This window comes from Callospermophilus lateralis, chromosome 20, assembly GCF_048772815.1.
Source record: "Callospermophilus lateralis isolate mCalLat2 chromosome 20, mCalLat2.hap1, whole genome shotgun sequence".
NCBI classification, from domain to species: domain Eukaryota; kingdom Metazoa; phylum Chordata; class Mammalia; order Rodentia; family Sciuridae; genus Callospermophilus; species Callospermophilus lateralis.
Window position 1 is genome coordinate 20,150,125 of NC_135324.1, and position 22,541 is coordinate 20,172,665.

The 22,541-nt window shown below is 54.8% G+C and overlaps 1 protein-coding gene across 2 annotated transcripts in view; it reads right to left on the bottom strand.

Annotated features, from left to right (window-relative positions):
• Suclg2 (succinate-CoA ligase GDP-forming subunit beta) overlaps positions 1-22,541 on the bottom strand; it is a 260,069-nt gene that overhangs the window by 120,259 nt on the left and 117,269 nt on the right. Inside the window, exons 3-6 of one of the 2 annotated variants that reach the window (XM_077106196.1) lie at positions 10,678-10,777; positions 9,966-10,056; positions 5,938-6,090; positions 4,686-4,775 (exon numbers count right to left, since the gene is read on the bottom strand). In XM_077106196.1, coding sequence (XP_076962311.1) covers positions 4,686-4,775; positions 5,938-6,090; positions 9,966-10,056; positions 10,678-10,777 — 434 coding nt within the window. The remainder of the gene's footprint in view (positions 1-4,685; positions 4,776-5,937; positions 6,091-9,965; positions 10,057-10,677; positions 10,778-22,541) is intronic. The other variant, XM_077106197.1, reaches the window with a different exon arrangement.

Here is a 22,541-nt window from a genome sequence, read left to right on the forward strand (position 1 = left end):
GGACCGGCTTATTTCTAAGCACGACGCCCTAAGTTCACCTGACTCTGCATGGGTCAGAACCTTCCACTGAAGGCTAAACCGCCTCCATGGGGTTGCCACCCGGGGTCCCTCTGCCTGTCACAGGGGCACCCCTGGCTGTGGCTCCAGAGCCCCTCAAGCCTGTGTTCACCTGACAGGAAGCCTGGGCCTCAGCCACTAAGGCCACTGCTAGGATCCAGCAGCACAGGTTTTGGGGCTGGGTGACCTGGGTTGTCACACGCCGTGAGCTGGGCTGACACACCTCCATGGTGGGGTCCGTGAGGGGGACCACAGATGGCAGTCAGCGTGAGCAGGGGTGATGACGGGGAGGAGGGGCGCACAGCCAGGTGAGCCAGCTCCCCCGCCTTCCTCATGTTCAAAAGTCTAGAAATAAGCTACACAGCGTGAAAGAAACCACCTGCAGGTTATGGTGTGGTCAGTTAAGACGGCGTCCACCTTCCAAGTTCCAAACCACCACCTGCAGAAGAGTGTGTCTTCCCTGCGCTACCAGTGCACACTACGTTAAGGCTGATGGTTGAGCAACTTAAAATTCAAATCCCTAAAACCAAATATATTCGAAGGAAAACCTCACCAAGTCTTGCAGCGTATCTTTCTGAGACAGGGGTCCACTGCAGGGGTGGTGAGGGGGTGCGGGGCACCCTCTGGGACAGGAGTCTACTGCAAGGTGGCAAGCACACGCTTGAGAAACTGGTCTGTGTCTAGTCACATCCAGCTTGCCGTGGTTTTAGCTTTGTCAACAGATTTTTGCCAAAATGAATTTTCGGCAGGAACAGATATCTAGCAGATTTACAAGGCAAGACATCATCTTTATTTTTGTTATTATCAATAAACCACAGTTCGGAGGCAATAGGCATGAATCACGGGAAAACAGAGGTAGAGTCATCAGACAGTCATTTTATACCATTCCTTCACCAATGAGGGGTCTGCAGATGCCTCAGCAACGCCCCAGACAAAAACTAAGTGACCTTCAAGGTCACACTGGATCTGTGGGCTCCTCATCACCTTTCCTGAGGCAGGACTGGTGACCAATGGCCACTAGGAGCTCTGTGATCTCAACCCTGGCCTTGGGTGCACCTGCCTCCCTGGCACGGCCCAGTGACCTGCTGGCTGGAGGAAGCAGGCGGAACTAGGATGCCCAGACCCACCGCGGCTCTGCACATGGCCTCCCTGGACACTTGCACACGTGTCCTTCCTGCTGCACAAACACCCTGGGTGTCCCCGGACGCACAAACCCAGCAGCTCCCAACTGAGGTCAGCCTCCACCCTCCATCCTCCCGTCCCGGGTCTTCTGCCAGCAGACTGACTCCTCCCGGTCTCTTCCCAGGGCTCAGAGAGCACACCCCAGTGTTCGCACCAGCAGCTGAGAAAGCAGGAGCTGAGCCTTTCAAGGCATCGGCAATGGAAGAGAAATCGGGCTTCCTCTCCCCGACTGACCCCACACAGAGCTGGTGAAGGAGACGACCCCGTGTCCTGGGAGGCCCTGCCCGACCAGCTCAGGCTGGCGTGTTTGGGAACGTGAGATTGCATCCCCGAGGCCTGGACAAGCCTCCTCTCTCGAGAGCCGGGCAGGGCGTCCAGGATGTGCTTCCTGCTGGGCTGCCCTCTGCAGGCTGCCCACTGCTCAGCCCCAGCCTGAACACAGGTCAGCAGGGCTTGCCCCCCCCCAGATTCATGCCTCCCCAAAGGCCCCCTCCCACTGACCACCCCAGAGCTCTCATGAGGGACGGCCTGGAGGCCTAGCCCCAGCTGTGCCCACACACGGCAGTGCTCCTGGGGCAGCTAACATCGTGCCCAGGACTCTGTGGTGGCAGGCCACCCAGCAGTGAGCCAGAGGGTCAGAGCCCCGGCTGTGGTGAAGGGCTGGCTCTGGCAACGGGGACTCCCCATGGGCATGCCAACCGCGGACGGGCAGGTGAGGCCAAGGAGGCAGACAGCCCTGGTGCCTGCCACCAAGGGCACTGTCAAAGGGGCGATGTGGCAGAGATGTGGTCAGCGACCAGCTGCGCAGGAGCCCTGAGCGTCCAGCGGGTGGCGTGAGCCTGGAAGCCTCATCCCAAGAGAGTGACCACAACTGCAGCACACACCCGGAACTTTCCGGTGTCTCCCTCCAGCAGGCGCTTCCTGGCATCCTAGGCAGGGCCAGAAGTGGCCATCAGCTCACAGGCTCTGACTCCTGTCCCTTCTCTCCTCCCGAGGGTCACTCCCAGGCGATCCTGGGCCCCTCTGCTTTCCCAGGGCATCCACTTGTGTATTCAGTAAGTGCCACCATCCTTCATTAAACTCACGTGTCTGTTAAGGTCTCCTTCCACTTCGTCATTCCTGCCACTGTCACCATGAAACTTCTCGAGACAGTAAAAAAAACCACACAAATGTACGCAGAGTGCAGAGCACGTCTGAGCCTAGAGCTGCTCAAGGAGGTGAGGAGACCTGAGCCTTCAGGTGGCCCTGCTCAAGGAGGTGAGGAGACCTGAGCCTAGAGCTGCTCAAGGAGGTGAGGAGACCTGAGCCTTCAGGTGGCCCTGCTCAAGGAGGTGAGGAGACCTGAGCCTTCAGGTGGCCCTGCTCAAGGAGGTGAGGAGACCTGAGCCTAGAGCTGCTCAAGGAGGTGAGGAGACCTGAGCCTTCAGGTGGCCCTGCTCAAGGAGGTGAGGAGACCTGAGCCTTCAGGTGGCCCTGCTCAAGGAGGTGAGGAGACCTGAGCCTAGAGCTGCTCAAGGAGGTGAGGAGACCCGAGTCTTCAGGTGGCCCTGCTCAAGGAGGTGACGAGACCTGAGCCTTCAGGTGGCCCTGCTCAAGGAGGTGAGGAGACCTGAGCCTAGAGCTGCTCAAGGAGGTGAGGAGACCTGAGCCTAGAGCTGCTCAAGGAGGTGAGGAGACCTGAGCCTAGAGCTGCTCAAGGAGGTGAGGAGACCTGAGTCTTCAGGTGGCCCTGCTCAAGGAGGTGACGAGACCTGAGCCTTCAGGTGGCCCTGCTCAAGGAGGTGACGAGACCTGAGCCTTCAGGTGGCCCTGCTCAAGGAGGTGAGGAGACCTGAGCCTTCAGGTGGCCCTGCTCAAGGAGGTGAGGAGACCTGAGCCTTCAGGTGGCCCTGCTCAAGGAGGTGAGGAGACCTGAGCCTAGAGCTGCTCAAGGAGGTGAGGAGACCCGAGTCTTCAGGTGGCCCTGCTCAAGGAGGTGAGGAGACCTGAGCCTAGAGCTGCTCAAGGAGGTGAGGAGACCTGAGCCTTCAGGTGGCCCTGCTCAAGGAGGTGAGGAGACCTGAGCCTTCAGGTGGCCCTGCTCAAGGAGGTGAGGAGACCCGAGTCTTCAGGTGGCCCTGCTCAAGGAGGTGAGGAGACCTGAGCCTTCAGGTGGCCCTGCTCAAGGAGGTGAGGAGACCTGAGCCTAGAGCTGCTCAAGGAGGTGAGGAGACCTGAGCCTTCAGGTGGCCCTGCTCAAGGAGGTGAGGAGACCTGAGCCTTCAGGTGGCCCTGTTCAAGGAGGTGAGGAGACCTGAGCGTTCAGGTGGCCCTGCTCAAGGAGGTGAGACCCGAGCCTTTGGCCTACAGTCACACATCCGTGGATTCATGGCCGCCACCAGCCGCAGGTGAAGCCTTCTGAGAGAACAGAGCATCCCTGGAGAGCAGGCGGCCTCTGTGCTGTCCTCTTCCCTGACCACAGGACACAGTGGCCCCTGCTCTGTGTGGGTGTCCTGAGCCGTCCAGAGAGGATTTCAAGGCGTGGGAGGCTGCGTGGGCTGCACTCAGACGCCACGCCTCCTTCGACGAGTGTGAGCTCGGCTAGACTTTGCTGACCTGGGGCCTGACAAGTCCTCCTTGGAGGGACAACGGCACTACAATGACATGGCGCCAGGCTGTGGAGCACAGACCCTAGTATTAGGGTGGCCTCTGAGTGACAGGGGAGGGAGAGTTTCCCCATTCCTTATGACTTGGGTGGGATACAGAAGCTTGTCCACCTAACGCAATGTCAGGCTTCATGGGCTGGACCAGAGGCAGGGCGCCAGGGGCGGCTCATGCAGACTCTGTCCCTCATCGCTCTGGGGACAAGTGCTGTCTTTGAGGCCAGCGGATATTGTTACTGTGCCTCCTTTAGTGACTTGCGGGTAGGTACCTGCTACTGTAGCAGCATGCATCCTAACGTCACAGCAGGTTCTCAGCTGATCCTCCTACTACCAATATCCACCCCACGTGCTGCTGAGCTTCAGAAGGACAGCAGGTGCTATTACCAACGACCACCACTGACCGGCATCTGTAGGAGCAGGACGGAGCCCCAGCCTTGCACTGGAGGTGGGCACTCCACCACGGGGCTCCACCCGGCCTGGGGACTGACTGTACGGAGGACTATGATGAGCACCCTCTCCCACCAGGCTGGACCTCACAACCCCAGGCAGCAGCCACCACCCCGTGGCACAGATGGAATGGGACAGGCCGGACTGGACGCCATGCAGGTGGCGGGACCAGCAGCGAGGTGTGTGCCCCCGTGTGGCATGCCACGCACACCCACAGGTTCACACAGTCACCGGCAGGACACCCTCCTGGGAGACCCCAGGACCTCCTCCTCCTGGCAGTCACAACATCAGGCAGGGAAGGAGGTTCCGAGTGACCCTGGGCAGGTCGGGCGCGCCACCCTCCCGTGGCTCACCTACCTGGTTCCTCAGGGGCCCCACGAAGCCCAGGTTCTCGGCCATCCGCTGGGCTTGGCTGTCCTTTATCCCTTCAAAAATGTCAATTTGCTCCTAGTCAAAATAAATCAAATGAACAAATTCAGACAGTCAAGTGAGAAGATTTACAACCCCCCAAAAGAAAGCGCTTAGTATTTATTTGCAAATGAGTAATTAGAGAGCGCTCCTTTCCAGAGCTCCGGCTCAGGGCTGCAGCTGCCTATAGGGTGTGTTTTAATTAGCAGGCCGTCTATGGAACAGCCCTTCCAAAAACTATATCATCCTTCCAGGCCGCCTGCTGACAGCATGGGCCAATGCCAGTTTTCACTTCTAATTACTACACAGATGGCACTGATGAATATTGAGTCAGTTAATTTTTATGACATCTTTTGGAAGGTTTCCAAAGCAGGGCTTTCCTGCCTCCCGCTGCAGTTACGGTCAGAGGTGTCCTTCGCAGGCTCAGCGTTATCTCTGAGTCAAACACTGTACTGATGATGAGAACTTTTCACGACACTTCACCCTACAAACTGCCATTCCCCCACAAAAATAAGCATTTCCTGTAAATGGGACTGGTTCAGATCCCGGTAACTGGGGTATTACTGGCAAGCCTGTGGGTGAAGTCCCCAACGTCCAAGGCAGTCACCTACATGTGCAATACTAGCAAAAATATTTTAACAACAACAATGACCAGAGTGTGAGTCACAGCCCAAGAGGTTCAGGAAACAAGATTCCCCTTTCCAAAGGGGAAAATGATTTTCTAAAAGAAAGAGTGAACATTCTGCTCGATTTTTAATGTGGTCTTGACCCCGAGAACCCACATTAGAAGTGGGTTTATGGGTCTACATTTTCTTATGTAGCTGAGGTGGGCTGAGAGGTAGCGCAGGCCCCTCACCCCACACAACACTCACAGTCTCATGGGGTAGAAGTCACCCCATTTTATTTCACTGATTGAAAAAGTGAGGCTGGTGAAAAACTCGCTCACTCTTAAGATCTGGCTGCAGATCTCTTGATTGAAATTAGTCTCAAGACCAATAAAAGGGACAAGGTTCCAAGCACGGGAAGGAGAAGACAGCTCTGGAGTTTGGAAGGATCTGCTTGACCCACAGCCATCCAGGTCAGGCCGGTGTCCCGGGAGAGAGTGTGTGCACGGCAGGGCCACCCAGGGCAGAGCCGACCCAGGAGGTGGACGTCCGTCATAACAGTCCGTGAACAGGCATGGCCAGGCAATTAAGCATACCTTAAAAATCAGCTCTGGATTGGAAGCCGCCACCTCTTCAATGTCAACGCCCCCCTGGGGGCTGCCCACCAGCACGGGGCCATTGCAGGACCGGTCCATCAGAATTGCCAGGTAGGTTTCCCTCGAAATGTCCAGGGCTTCAGCAACCATCACCTGCACACAGGCGGGAAAGTCAGATTCGTGCAGCTTTGAGCAGCTTCCGCCTGGGACCTGGACACTCTGCTGCCCAGGTCAAACTGGCCGCTCTCGGGCGCCTGAGCGTCTGCTCTCTGGAGCTCCCTGCCATCCCCTTACTGGTCTGCCACCTTGTTCAGGTGGCAGGTTTTCGGTCTGCCTCAAGGAACTCCCCACTTGAATCTCCCTTTTTCGCTTTCCCTGAGCAATCCTGCCACTGAGAAGAACCCGGAGACGCAGCACTGTTTTAATCGGGTGTTAACGGTACGGGCATCTCCACACGGCTCTGCTCAGGTTTCCTGGGTGGAAAGCCAAATCTGATTACCACAGCAAGGCTCTTTTACAACGTCTCTGCTGCTCCACGTTTAGACGCTTCTGTCCCTTGGGTCACTGTGTTTTATTTCATTTTATACTTTCTTTCAATTTCACTTGATGGTTCAAAAATGGATATCAAAAGCCTACACATGAGCCAGGTGCGGTGGCACACGGCTGTCATCCCAGCAGCTCCGGAGGCTGAGGCAGGAGGATCACAAGTTCAAAGCCAGCCTCAGCAATGGTAAGGCACTAAGCAACTCAGGGAGACCCTGTTTCTAATTAAAACACAAAACAGGGCTCAGTTGTCAGTGCCCCTGAGTTCGATCCCTGGTACCTCCAAAAAAACTAAAATAAAAAAAGGCCAGTCAAACCCTCCCTCAGGGCCGGTTCTCCTTCGGCCGGGGAAACGCAGAGCCCTCAGAAGCTCTCCTGAGGAGAGGCGGGACACCGACAGCAGGGCGTGTTGCTCTGTGCTTTTTCTTTGCCATGTGTAGTAGCAACCTGTGGTCCACAGAGATGATCTGAAGTTCACCTCTGCGCATCAACACCAGGACAAGCATTTTAAGAAATCAAGACCATTACTTCTCTAAAAACTTCTCTAGGAGATTGGCGAGCCACCGGAAGACATCTCATGGGCACAAAATGCAAGAGGAGCACGTGGGTGTGTGGCGTGACTTCCGGTCACTTGGCGCCGAGTGACCCCGGGGCTGGTCTCAGCAGCAACACAACACTGCTGGTCTTGGGTGTCCCCGAGTCCCCCACTTCATCTTCTGGAATGCTGACAGCTGCCCCCTGCACCCCACCAAATGTCCCCTTGTGAAGAGCAGCCGCTGTCTCACACAGCTCTTCTGTTGAGAAAGGGCCCCAGGACAGTGATGCTTGTAGCTAGAGATGATTAAGAGATCTCACACAAAGACCAGTTTGGGATGCTAAGATGCCATCCTGGGACTCAGGATGACCGAGAACTTTAGGGAGAGCCGAAGCCCTCTGCAGACCCTCCTCCCAGCAGAAGCCCAGGGAGACCGCCCTCCTGAGTTACAAGAAGGTGGTTATGGGCACAGGCAGTCATTCTGGAGTCCCCGGATGAAAACCGCCTCTCTTTGCTCTGCTCGACCAAGAAATCTGTGTTTTTCCTTTGTTTTTAACACCCCGCTCCTCCAACGTGCCCTGCAGAGGAGTGCCAGCGTGGAAACTCTCGGGAACAGGACTGTGAAGCAGCAAGAGGAAAAGGAGACCCGGTCTTTACGTTTCCTACAGAGCAGTACTCAGCAGTGACGGTGGCCAGTGAACTGCAAAAGGAACAGCCCTCTTCCCACCCACTGACAAGTAGGACAGTCTCTTACAGACCATCGCTGGACACTGCTGAACGTTCAACGGCTGGGTCCCAAGACCAGTGTCGCGCCCGGCACACCAGGATGCAGAGCACACACCCCTGAGCTACCCAGCCAAACCGCAGGGTCTCATCCCAGGGCCCCCGGAGTCTTCTCAGGAAATCCCACCCAGCCGCAGAGTGAATGCACAGTGAAGCTCCAACCCCTGAGGCCAGCTTGGCTCCCTGGCTTCTCAACCGCTGATGGATCAGGAAGAGGCAGTGGACTCAGCATGCAGGAAACCCCCAGGCGCATCAGCCTGGGACCTGGGTCTCTAAGGAGTCTCTCTGCTGACTGTGAAGACAGACCTGGGCATGAAGATGCCCAGGCCTCCACTCACATAAGAGCCTCCAGAACTTGCACCGGGGACCCTCCAAACGAGTGACCCCCACGGTTAAATACCCACCAGCTGGTTCCCTGGAACCTGCACCCCAAAGAAGGACAAGACGGATTCTCAACTGCCGTGGAGATGGGTTCTGGGGTCCACGAGCCGTGGTGGTCACTGCTCTAGGGTGTGACGACAGTTCACAGCAGGAAAGGACCGAAATGGTATTTGGCGATTACGTCTCAGGGGAGAACACAGGGAACTCTGACTTTGCTTTGCGTTTTTGAATGATTAGAAATCTTCACACTGTTTATCACTTTGCCAGTGTAGGGTGTGGCGGGGGGAGGACTTGTCAAAGATAAATCACTCTGGGCTGGGGTTGTGGCTCAGAGGTAGAGCGCTTGCCTGCGTGAAGCACTGAGTTTGATCCTCAGCACCACATAAAAATAACATAAAAGTATTGTGTCCACTACAACCAAAAAATAAGTGTTTAAAAAAATAAGAAATAAATAAGATGACTCACTCTAGGAGTATATACCAGCAATGACCCCACTTACACTAGTACTTCAGGAACTGATCTACAGGCTAAGTCTGTGCGGACGCCACCTCGACAGAGTGCGAATCTGCTCTGTGCACTTTTATGTGCTTTTAAAAGTATCACAAACGCTGATCTAAAAATCCCATGTGCCCACGTAAAACAACGAGTTCCTACCAATAAAAACACGAATTATGCCCTCTGCAAAGTCTGAGTGAGAGAGAGGAAATCTCACGATGAGATCTACGGGCCGTGCGGGGAGCTCTGTAGACCCAGCCAGGAGCAGGCAGGGAGCACCCTCAGGGCAGCACAGTGGACATGCCCACCCTGGCTGGCTCTTGCCCCTCGACCTGCAGAAAGGCAAGTTATCGTGGCCTACAGTCACCGTGCTGTCCCCAGCTCAGGGTCCTTTGTGCGGGACAGACCACCCTTGGCACACTAAGAACTACCTGGGTATCTTTTTTAGGCACGTCAAAAAGTTTCTAAAAATCTCTGAAAGTAAACATGGAACACACCCCACCAGCGTCCCCAAATACAGCACGTTGACGGACCATCAGCCTTGACACAGAAGGGACAGCTGCTCCCCACAAAGCAGGCCCTCATCCACGGTCAGGATGGGCCTGCCACGCTCAGGGCCAGGGCCAGGGCCAGGAGAGGCTACCGGGTTCACGTCCTCGACAGCTGCCCTGAGCAAGCGGGGTCCTCCCTGTCTGCTTTGCACTGGGTGCTGTGGGCAGGGGGACTGGTTCCCACACCTGCCTGAGGGAAATGGCCAGGGGAGGACATGGGCAGGACCGTGGGGCTGGCCCCGGCCCTGCAGTTCACCCATCCACAGTTGGCTGAGGCACGCTGCCTTCCTGGGCTTTCTCTTCTGAGGTGAGTTCCTGCAGGCACTCAAAGCCCTGGCTGCCCCAGCAGATGCCATGATACAACTGACCCCAGCAAGAGGGAAGCTGGAAATGGCAATGACCTCAAGGTGGACGCCTAAAGAATAAGGGGGCAGGTCCTCAGGATACCCAGGTGAGGGTGGGAGCGCATTCCTCGCCAGCCCGAGGTGGTCCTTGTCCGCCCTTCCAGCGCTGAGCAGAACACCCATGTCCGGCACAGGAAAACCAGGCTCAGACTCTGAGCAACTGATGCAGCTACTGGCCAAGGGTCAAGAACAAGTCCAGGTTAGAGGAGCCTCTTCCCTCCCCAGGGTCACCGAGCTCCAGAAGGCACTGCGCTCCTGCCAGAGAGCAGGGCTCCCCAGCGTGTGCACTGAGGTGTGGCTCTGCCGCTGACGCGTGCATCAAGAGGACCTCCTTACCTTGTTGACTTTCACACCTTCTTTGGAGGTTTGCTTTGTTGCTAGGTTGTACCCGATCATCTGTTTGGCCAGCTGTCCCACAACTTTAGGGCTACGAGGGAGGAAAAGGGAAAAAAATAAAATCAATGTCTGCTGAACAGCACCACACAGCAGAGTCCATTCACCCTGACGTCCACCCTGCCCAGGGTCCACTGTCCACTCACAGAATCCCTAGTCTCTCCACCCATCCGCCACGGGCTTGGCATTGCACTAGAGGCGCACAGAGAACACAAGGTAAGGGCAAACCTGAATGAAACAGAAGCGCTTTCTGACCCCTGTCCCCTCCCCGCTGCATGCACAGTCACCGTGAGCACCAGTCTGAGACGCATAGAGGTCATATGAAGTTTGCACAGGTCCTCGAAGGTGGACCATCACTGCCAGGACTTAGCAACACCACTGTCCAGAGGAAGGTCACTTCCACCAGTTAGGGAAGGAAAATCCTTTTAGGATTTTTTCTGCAATGCTAAGCAGGTAGCATATGGGTGAGAAAACCACAAATCCTGTGAGCGGATTCTGTGAGTGCAGGTGGCGTGGATTCTCTGAAGGACATCTGCAGCACTGCCAGAGCCCCCCCAGGAATCTGCTCCTCTACCTGCTCCCGCCTGCACCCATCCCTCCTTCCCAGTGACTTCCCTAAGGGCTGGGCCAGGACAGGAAGGAGACCTCCACTTACTCCTTTGTGAGATGCACGCCTCCTTTCAAGCCACTGTTGAAGACTCCTTTTCCTCTTCCTCCCGCTAGTATTTGCGCTTTTAAAACAATTTCTTTTGCATCTGAAAAAGAAAGGTCCAGAGTTGGCAGCTAAACTCCTCCTCCTCTTCTTTAACAAGCAGAAAGGAGAGCAGCGTCCACATGTGTCTGACTTCCCACTGGGTGTGAAGTGCTCTCAGATCAACTTTGAAAACAGAGGCAACAGCAAACTTCAGACAGCAGCGTACCTGGACACCAGGCCCGCTGGCCCAGGACACGCGCCCGAGCACCCCGCGCCCGAGCACCCCAAGGGGAAGCTAGGCGCCTGCCCCCTTGCTCTTCTGGGTGTGCAGGAGATGCTGGTCAAGCCCAGCAGGCAGTGTTGACCTTACTGCAGGCAGTGTGACCCCACTCCTGTGTGGCGAGGCACCCACCTGCCAGGCAGAGGCGCTAATGACCTGTCCATGCAGGAGGTGGCCCAGGGAAGACTGGGTTAGGCAGCAGCCCTGCAGACAGACAGAGCTACTTCAAAACTGCACCCTGGAAACTGGCCGCCTCCCGAGCAACTGTCTTATATATTGACTGGGCTGGGCAAGGGAGGGGAAGGGGACGGAAATGAACAGCAAACACTGTTTTTAAATACTGGCAAGGTAAAAAAAGTCGCAGGAGGAGTGAGGTTGTGGAAAATCTGTCTCCCAACACAAAGAGTCATGGTCTCCAAGTGGCCCTTTAGTCTGGAGTTCTGTCTTTAGGGCCTAGAGGGAGGCTGACCGTGTGAAGTAGCCCAGTAACAAAGGAGCAAGCAGGCGAGCTCGCTCCCTACCAGGAGAATTTAAAATAAGTAAATAAGCAAAAAGCAGCCTTCAAACCAAGTACGTTTAATAAACCCAACAGCCAAACAGCAAGCGTCTTTAGGCCACAGCGGGCACCGTGTTCCCGAGTCAGCTTTGTTTAGAGTCAGAACCAAATCAGAAAATCATCTCCATGAGCTTTTCTGAGTCAGCACACCAGGTTCAGAGTCCACGGGTCAATCCGGCCTTAAACAGGGCAGTGCGTGAGAAGATTTCACCCCCAAGCCTGAAAATTCTTCTCAATGATTAGACCAATGCCTGGGTCAATTAATCAATTATCACCTTTGAATACTGTGAAGACTCAGAGGACGATTTCAGAGATGGCGATCAAAGTCAAACAAAACCCTAACATTCCCTGGCACCTGCTCCCTCTGCAAGCTGAGCTCTCCTCTGTGCTGGCCACCTCCCCTGCTGAGTCCCGGCGTGGTCCCCCACAGGCACACAGGCCCTGGAGGGCCAGAAGGAGACCATCTACAGAGGTCCTACCAGGAGGTGGTGGGGAGCTACGGGAGGCCGCACACCAGGAAGCACTGGGCAGGGCCAATCCAGCCAGAGGCCTCAGCAGGAGGCCATTCCTCCTACCTGTGCCTATCCTGGAGAGCCGCCTCCCAGAAGGTAGCCCTGTGCACCCTCCAACAACAGCTTGCTCTGGACGGGAACCACCACGTCACCTGTCCTGCCCCACATGACAAACGGGCCTGAGCAAAGGAACTGCAGTCTCTGCTCGTGACCAGAAAGTCACGAGAAAAGGAAGCACCTTAAAAAGCAATTAAAAAATCACAGCCATCATAAGTGTTTTCAGGAATCACCCCAAACTGGCATGGAGGGAGGCACTCCCATTCATCCTCTGAAGATCAACTGGAAAAAGGCGACCTTTGCGTCTCCCCAGACGTTCAGCTGTGATTGCACGAGATCCTGCAGAAGGCTGACCACAGGCCATCACCACTGATGCTGACACCTGGAGGGTGCTGCGTTTGTCTCCTGGCTTCCCAGCCTCACACCTGAATCCAGACAAGGCCAGTGAAGGCTGATGGGCGCTGCCAGGCTGGTCGGTAAACCTCACCCACGATCCATGTGGTCTGACCTTAAGGAAGCGTCCTTCATCACCCTTGAGACCCTGGACCTCAATCCTGAAGGACTCGGGGCCACACAGGGAGAGGCCCAGCAGCCCTCTGCAGACTGAAGCTACAGCAGAGCAACGTGGATTTGTAGTAACTGTACTGGGTTGAAACCAAGGCCTTCAGCATGCGAGGCAAGCCTTCTACCAGAACTACGCTCAGCAACACAAGGAAGTCAACCAGAGAAAAAGGAAAGAAAAACCCTAGCCCATCTCTAAACAGCTAACACTCACACCCAGGCCAAATCTTCTCTGCACACCTGCAACTCACACCCAGGACCAATACACCTCTGCACATCTGCAACTCATACCCAGGACCAATACACCTCTGCACACCTGCAACTCACACCCAGGCCAGACCCAGCTCTGCACACCTGCAACTCACACCCAGGACAAATCCACCTCTGCACACCTGCAACTCACACCCAGGACCAATACACCTCTGCACATCTGCAACTCACACCCAGGCCAGACCCAGCTCTGCACACCTGCAACTCACACCCAGGCCAGACCCAGCTCTGCACACCTGAAACTCACACCCAGGACCAAAACACCTCTGCACACCTGCAACTCACACCCAGGCCAGACCCAGCTCTGCACACCTGCAACTCACACCCAGGACAAATCCACCTCTGCACACCTGCAACTCACACCCAGGACAGACCCAGCTCTGCACACCTGAAACTCACACCCAGGACAGACCCAGCTCTGCACACCTGAAATTCACACACAGGCCAGACCCAGCTCTGCACACCTGAAACTCTCACCCAGGACAAATCCACCTCTGCACACCTGCAACTCACACACAGGCCAGACCCATCTTTGCACACCTGCAACTCACACCTGGGACCAATCTGCCTCTGCACACCTGCAACTCACACCCAAGCCAGACCCACTCTGCACACCTGAAACTCATACCTGGACCAATCCACCTCTGCACATTTGCAACTCACACCCATGAACAATCCACCTCTGCACACCTGCAACTCACACCCAGGCCAGACCCATCTCTGCACACCTGCAAATCACACCTGTGACCAATCTGCCTCTGCACACCTGCAACTCATACCCAGGACAAATCCACCTCTGCACACCTACAACTCACATCCAGTCTAGATCCATCTCTGCACACCTGCAACTCACACCTGCGACCAATCTGCCTCTGCACACCTGCAACTCACACGCGGGATAAATCCACCTCTGCACACCTGCAACTCACAACCAGGACCAATCCACCTCTGCACACCTGCAACTCACACCCAGGACAGATCCAGCTCTGCACACCTGAAACTCACACCCAGGACAGACCCAGCTCTGCACACCTGCAACTCACACCCAGGACCAATCCACCTCTGCACACCTACAACTCACACCCAGGACAGACCTGTTAGAGTCTGTAAACAAGTCTGGATGGAGCCTGGCAAAATGCCAGAGGGAGTGGTTTGTGAAGTAACTCCAGTGAGCCATTAAGAGTGGAGATTCCTTATTGGTTGACTGCTGTATCTAGTTTATGCTAATTAAGATAAGCTGTGTGGAATGTATATATACCCCTCCTGTCCTACAATAAACGGCTCCCTCTCCTGCTGTATCAATCTACACAGGTTGTTCGTCACCCCCCGGTTATTTTGCTGCAGCTGGACTAATATTTATTTTTTAGTTCTCGGTGGACACAACATCTTTGTTTGAATGTGGTGCTGAGGATCGAACCCGGGCTGCACGCAGGCCAGGCGAGCGCGCGACCGCTTGAGCCACATCCCCAGCCCAAATTTGACAGACTTAAGAGACATGTAAGACTGTCGCACGGCTGGTATCCACACTGCTGACGACAGTTCCCTTTATTGAAAGGATGGGACAGAGACGGACTTCTCCCGGAGGAAGAGGGGATCCAGAGCTGACATCCAAAGAAGTGGGGGTGTCCTGCCCCTTGTATGCATTTTAGATTTCCTTCCTTCTCACACCCCCCTTCTCCCGTGATCTTGCCTACCTGACCAAAGGGGGGCCAAAAGGCAGAGTGGTCCTGGGCAGGAAGGGGCACCCAGGAGGCATCAGCTAAGGGCCCCTCCAACTCCCTGTCGGGAGGAACGATTCCCTGGAGGTGGGTCACCGTGGCGACAGGGTGAGGAGGAAGGGGAAGGGCTTTGGGCCTGTTAGCATTGATTTCCTTCCCGTGGAATCAGCCCCATCTCCCTGTTGGAACCCCATCATTTACTGCCTACACTGACTGTCCTTTGTGTCTCAGAGGCTGAGGCAGGACTGCAACCTGGAGACTAGCCTGGGCAGTTTAGTGAGACTCGGTTTCAGAATACAGAATAAAAAGGGCTGGGGATGTGGCTCAGAGGTAGAGCTCCCGTGGGTTCAATCCCCAGGGAAAAAGCAAAAAGAAAAGAAAAAAAACAGGCTCTGATTACAGGCGAAGAATAGTATTCAGAAGCATAACAGGCCCGAACAAAGCCCTACCCCCGGTCTTATTTTACTCTTATGAACTGCATTAAAATAATTCCTTTGCAAATGTTTTGCTCTCATTCTTCACAAGTGTTATTCCAATTATAATGCAGTTTTATGCCAATTTTTATAGTCCCCCAAGTCTCATGCTGGATAACAAATGTTCTTGGAAGCACTTTCAATGCTAAAGAGAAAAAAAAATATATAAGTTAAATTCATCAAGAAAAGCACAACCTAAATAGAATAAATAAGATTCGTTTTTAATTAGGCAAGCCTTATTGAAGTGTTTTGGTTGTTTTTTTTGTTTTTTTTTTTCAGAGATGGCATTCTGAAAACCTAGTTATGAAAAGTAATGTTCACGAGACACAGCTCTGAACCACAACGGGGACCACCGTAAATGTCTGGCAATGTTCATCAAGAACATCGACAAGTCATTTTCAACTCTTCTCTATTAAACATGTTACGGATGAGTCAAGTGTTTGCAAAACCGGGTTGGCTTTCACTCAGCATCGTTTTCTTCCAACATACTCTCCTAAGTGCACATGACAGTACGGCATCCTGGGAACCAGGCCACAGGGTGTGACCACGATCATCCACCTGAGTGGCTCCGTGGGCAGGCGGGACCATGGTTTCCATGGCGCATCAGCCTCCCCACAAGTGCAGAGCGAGTTTTCCAGCCGGTGATGGCCACACTGGGTCAGAGTTCCTGCTCGAGGCTGTTGGGGTGTGTTTTAGTTTCATTTTACCTATTACCAGAGGGGAGAGGAGACAGGAGAAGAGATGGTGGAAAGATGAGCTCTCACCAGGACACACAGTCGCTGGGACACCAGTGGGAGCCCAGGGCCGACCTCGCAGGGCGCAGGAGCCCCTGAGGCGCTCCCATTAGGACCTAGAACCAAACCCAGGACAAGAGCCACCTGACACGTCACAGAGCACTCCACCTGCAGGCTGCCTGCTGGGGACGTGAGGAGGACACTGGGACTACTCTTCCAACAGGACTCAGGGCACCTTTGAGGCAATGACTGTCCCAACTTCCAACGTGCTTTCTGGGGCCCGTCAGCCTCAGAATGTCGGGCAGTAGTACATTTCACCTAGGCTGAGTGGTACTGGGGATACCCAGTCGCCACCAGACTGCTCCCCCTCAGACTGGACCTGAACCTAACTCAAGCAGCAGCTTCCAAACAGACGTCAAAGCCGGGAACAGGATCTTCTCCAGGGCAAGAGTTCTGCCATACAAGAGGGAGCCTGCCGGGGGGGCACTCACACCCAGAACAATGCCCTGCTTCCCTAAAACAGCACAAGCTTCACCGACGCTTCTCCGCTGGCTGTTCTGCTGCCGTCTCTCTGCGCTGGGGTGGAACCCAGCGCACATGCACGTCTGAGCCCTGCAGAGTCACAGCCCCCACACTTGTTGGTCTGAGACAGGGTCTCGCCCAGGCTGGTCTCAAACTCATGACCCTCCTGACTCAGGCTTCAAGCAGCGGGACGGCGGGTGTGGCCACTGCTCCAGCCTAAGTCTCATGCATGTTTACTGTCATTGTGGCCGTGCTGGGGACTGAACCCAGGGACCTGCACATGCCAGGTGAGCACTCTACACTGACCTGCACTCCAGCCCACCCGGCTGGAGTTTGTTTGTGTCTTTTGGGTGCTTGAGACTGAACCCAGGGGCACCCCTCCACTGAGCGACATCCCCAGGCATTTTGATTGTTTTGAGACAGGTATTACTAAGCTGCTCAGGGCCTTCCTAAGTTGCGGAGGCTGGTCTCAAACTTGAAATCCTCCTGTCTCAGCCTCTGGAGCCACTGGGATTACAGGTGGGTGCCACTGCGCCTGGCACCCAACTTAAGTCTTGAGTCTAAATGACAGATTGAGCCCAGTGTCCATGCAGTTCCACCCTGTCCCAAGTATTTCCCTCATCCAGATACTTTGGGGGGTGCGTCAGCATACAGTGAGGGAGCCAGGTGCCATCTTCTCGGATCAGCACAGCCCTATTCCGCAGTGGAGTCGCACCTCTGGCGGACCCCCTTTCCTAATGGAAAATGAGCCCCTGGCCAAAGGGGGAATCTGTGCTTATACAGGTTACACTGCGAGGTGACTTAGTCATTGACAGAGGGCGTTGGTTTGGACACTCGGGAAGCAGCTTGGTGAGAATTTGAAATTCCTTTTTGCTGGGGGAAGAATGGTCTGGGGCCAGCGCTTATCTCCTTCCCTTCGGGGTCCCGTCGTACTGACACTGGAAAGGATTTACTTGGCTTCGCCTGTACTCTAGGCTTGATGGACATCTGCCCCCAGGGATGGTCTTGTCACTGGGTGATGCTGGCTTCCTTTCCGGGGACTGTCCTGTCACCGGGAAAGGATGCATAGGGAAAGGATTAATGTTGGCAACGTGCTCCCTCCCTCCTCACTCCCTAGGCCACACTATTTGGGGACTTGTCATTTTCTGTAGCTTACAGCGTGCTCCTGCCACTTACTGATTATGAAGAGAGACTATGACCTGAAAACTTGCTTAGGCCTCAAGGAATACTCTCCCCTTCAGTCTCTATGAGAGTTCCTGTAAGGCTGTCAAAACGTTGTCTTCTCACATTTTCTTAATGACACAGTTTGTTTCTGACTATATCACAGGCCTCCTTAAAACCTGAAGCTGCGAATTAACCTGCTCTTCTCCTGGCTCCGTGTCATTTATTACACCATTAATGAGCACTTGCTGGATGGCAGACCTTTCAGGGCCACACTCCAGAGGACTCGCTCTGCTGGCCCGTCTTGCTCTGCTGCGTGGTCCTGGGCCAGTTGGCCAGCCCTGGGGGGCACTCACGGAAGGGAAGGTGTGCTTCTAGAGGTCACGCTCTGCTGGCCCGTCTTGCTCTGCTGCGTGGTCCTGGGCCAGTTGGCCAGCCCTGGGGGACACTCACGGATGGGAAGGTGTGCTTCTAGAGGTCACGCTCTGCTGGCCCGTCTTGCTCTGCTGCGTGGTCCTGGGCCAGTTGGCCAGTCCTGGGGGGCACTCATGGAAGGGAAGGTGTGCTTCTAGAAGGCGGCATAAGGAGAGAACCTGCTTGTGCTGATGGCCAAGAGGCCCTGCCCAGACACGTGCAGCCGGCCAGAGAACTCCAACCCACAAAGTGGCCACCACAGGGCATTCGCCCCAAGGAGCCACTCGACAGAGTGACGATGTTTCAGAAGAAGAAGTTTCTTTAGAGGAAGACACCTCCACTGTGTTCCGCGTGGGTCTCAGGACTGATGAGTCCCCCAGTGACACACACCACAGGAAACCCCCTGTGACTTCAACAGCCTGGCAACAGTCACGGCAGGAGCACAGTCTTCACCAGGCGGGTGCAGAGGACACGCGGTGATCCCAGCGCTCGGCAGCGAGGCAGTTCAAGTTCAAGGCCAGCCTCGGCGACTCAGCCAGACCCTGCCTCAACCCTTGTGAAGTGCAAAGGTCCAGGGATGCAGCTCAGTGGCAGAGTATCCACCTAGCCGTGTGAGGCCCTGGGATCAACCCCGGCAACATGCGCACACGCACACACACACACACACACACACAGCATCACACCAACACATGTCTGCAGTGTGCTGTGGTCCATTTGAAAGGAAAAAAAAAACAGCTTTAAAAAAATACTTTTCAAAGACACGAGGAGCCAGGGTTCAATTAGAGAAGCCCCCCACCCCCACCAAGTTAAGGCCCAGGACATGTCACTGGGAACTGCCCACACGCTGACACAGGGAGGGGCTGAGAGGGGACAGGGTCACAGCATCTCCAGCCAGCCACACGGAGGAGCAGCACCTCTGATGGCCACAGAGCAGCGAGGTGGACACATGCTGGCTCTGTGCTGGTCAGCAGAGTGAAGGCAGCTGGCTCCCCCGACCACGTGAGTGTCAGGTGGTAATGTCCACGATCCACGTCCTGCACAAACCCCTCTTCTGGTCAACCAACCCAAAGTCACATGGGGAAGGGGATTCTGGAAATCGCCGTCCTAGCGTAACCTGGGTGGTGCAGAAGAGCCCCACGGGATGCCAAGACAGTGGACAGCACAGCCCACGTCCCTTAGCTCCTCCTGTGGGTCCCTGCAGAGGGGTCCTGAAGCAGTGGCAGGCCCTGGGGACAGGCAGTCCATTCACAGCAGGTCTCAGAGGACCCGCTGCAGTCACCCCCCGGCTCAGTCCACACCTGAGAGGGCCAGCCCTGCTGCCCGGCTGTCTCCCTCCTCGCCTGCTCAGATCCTCTCAGGAGGATCCATTCTCCAGACAGGGCCCTGGGAAACCACACTGAATCCAATCCCCTCGCAGATTCCTGAGCCCAAGGGGGACAGCTAGCCCCTGTCCCATGCCGCAGAAGATTCAGGCCAATTTGAAAGTGCCAGGGGTGGCCCTGGACAATAGGGAGGTCCATCTGCCCTCTCTCTGGTAGAGCAGCCCTACTTCCATGGAAACAAACCACAAAAATAAGGATTTCTCAATACAGTGTGAACCCTTCAGTGATCTAACTGTCCATCACATTTGGACAGTACTAAAAAAATACAGTCCATGCATCCGCATAATAAAATACTGAAACACTATGTAGCCGTAAATAACGATCAAGCCTCTCTGTAGGTATGAGTACTGGAAAACGTCCATGTATGCAGTAAGCTCTACCTGGAGCTCAACAATTGTTATTCCAAAAAAATAGACACTTTTGTGAATGGTTATGCAGTTATAATGAAATCTAAATAGACAATAACCAAATTATTAAGTCAATAATCTCACGGGGATAGTGAGTGGTGTTGTGGATAGGGCATCATATCTTTTCAGCAGCTAGTCTTTTTGCAATTATTGTCATAAAAGCAAATAAAAAAGAACTTAAATGTGAGATAAAAGCAGGCAGTTGTCCTGGCTGTTTGCCCTGAACACGTATGTGTTGCCTTCTCACGACTGCGATTCAGAGGCTGGAAGTCTGCTGGGGAAACACAACTAACTACCATAAAATATTAACAGTTCAATAAACACGAACAACAAGCAGGTGATGCCCATCTACAACCCCAGCATCTCAGGAGGCCAAGGCAGGAGGAGGGCAAGTTCAGGGCCACCCTGGGTCATTTAGCAAGATCCGGCCTCAAAATGAAAGCCACAGACGACTAGGGGTGCGGCTCAGCGGTAGAGCACCCCGGGGTTTCCCTTCCCAGTCCTGGCCTGAGTCGGACACACATCCTACAGCGGGAGAGGAAACAGGAGCCGTGGACAGAAGAGCACCTGTCACACAGAAGCACCGTGGGTTCTCCAGCCAGGAAGGGCTGGGAGCAACAGAGGAGCCGCGACACAGGAGGCTGCGGGGCTGTTCCAGTCAGGCGCTCAGCCCTGCTTGTGACCTCGGAACTAGAGCCCACGGCAGCACCCTGCACAGAGCCAGCAGAACAGGACCAGCACTGTGCACGGAGCTGCGACCCACGTGCCGTCCCTGCAGTGCTGCGGAGGAGCAGGCCTGGGCCCGCTACCACTGAAGGGACAGTGCTACTAGATTTCTCCTACAGTGCTTTGCAAAGTTTAGAAAATGCTGTTATAAATGCCTTTTTTAAAGTTTAAACTGGAAAAGAGCCCACGTGGACAGGAGCTATCACAGGAAGTGAGATTCGACTGATTTTATCCCCTTTTCACAGGTATGATGTTACCTGTGTGTACCGGGGATTGAACTCGGGGATATTCGACCATTGAGCCATATCCCCAGCCCTATTCTGTATTTTATTTAGAGTCAGTTGCTTAGCACCTTGCTGTTGCTGAGGCTGGCTTTGAACTTGTGGTCCTCCTGCCTCAGCCTCCCCAGCTGCTGGGATTATAGGCGTGGACCACCACACAATGACTTTGTAATCAAAAGAGGACCATTTTCAGGTTTAAATGAACCGTGTTTCTTTCTCCTGGTGAGAACAGCTTTGGCACACTGTTGAGGGGGTCCTCACTACAGAACAACACGCACCGCCGCCCCTTGTGCATGCTGAGGCAGTGTGGTAAACGGCATCCAGGGTGGCGGGCAGCAGGAGGTGGCCACACACAGTCTTCTTTTTGACTGCAAATTCACAACAAGGAACATGTGTCTGTGAATGGGGGAAATGACTTGTGACACCTTAGATTAAAGCTGGTGTCTGAAGTCAACAGGGCGAAGCCATCCAGCTGTGCTGGGCTCCACACCACTTCTCCAACCATGGGTGAGACTGAAAAAGAGGAGGAAGGACAAAATGCTGCCTGGCTTAACAGCTGACCCTTGGTCCAAAGCCCACCCTGGCCTTCCCTGGTCCAGGGCACACATCGGCACCTTTCAGAACTGGCTGACCTGGTCCAAGGGGTGACGTGAGGCTTTGTCCTCTGAGACTCAGGCCCAGCCATGCCTGGACTCCTCAGGTGGACAGGAGGGGTGTCCCCTTGAGGTGCCTCCTGCACCCAGGGCTGCGATGTGCATGCAGAACCATCGAACCCTCCTCTGTTGTGCCCACGATCGCCATCCCTCTCAAATACGTCCCAAAGAAGGAGGAGGCCACTGGGCACAGTGGACCGGCCATGGGCTATGGTCTTTCGGCCCTGGGCTGGAACTCAGCGTCGCCCCACCAAGCAGCCGAGCGGCTCTGCCCAGGCGGTCAGCGTCCCGCCTGCCTGCCAGGTCGGTACAAACAGCGATCACCTTGCCCAGTGCAGGGGAGCACCCGAGGACGCCTGCTCAGGCCAGCATCACCAACAGCCAGGTGCAGAGCGGGCACTCACGAGGATAATGGAGGCCCTGACCACGGGGCACAGTACCCTTCAGCAGAAGGTGAATCCACAAGTACTGACTTTGGCGGAGGGGCGGGAGAGGGGAGGAACCGTGGCATGAACCTGAGCTATTTCCTCTGTACCTTCTGGAATATACCACAGTGACCCTCACCTTCAAGACATCCATGAGGCTCTGATGAAAAAGGAAAAACTGTAAATAAATAGAAGAAAGGTGGGTGGAGTAGAGGGCAGGGAAGGGGGGGGGAAGGAGGGAAAGGGTGGTGTGGGGACTGAAGGGGGACAGACGGCATTCCACGCCAGTCCACGAATCTGTCCAAACAAACCCCGGCATTACGTACTACTGAAAGGGATTAATGGGGTATTTTTGGTTTTGTTTCTAAAGAACACACAGACATCTTCAGAGGTGATCAATGACCCGTGATTACGGGGCTCACAGACATTCTCATCATGTGAGACAGGGAGCAATGCCTTCCAAGCAGCCTGGCCGATGGACAGGACCCTCCTGCCACAAGCATGCACCCTGTTCTTATTTATGTGTTGGCAGACTGGGCAGCACCCTGGCCAGTGGACAGGACCCTCCTGCCACAAGCATGCACCCTGTTCTTATTTATGTGTCGGCAGACTGGGCAGCACCCTGGCCGATGGACAGGACCCTCCTGCCACAAGCATGCACCCTGTTCTTATTTATGTATCAGCAGACTGGGC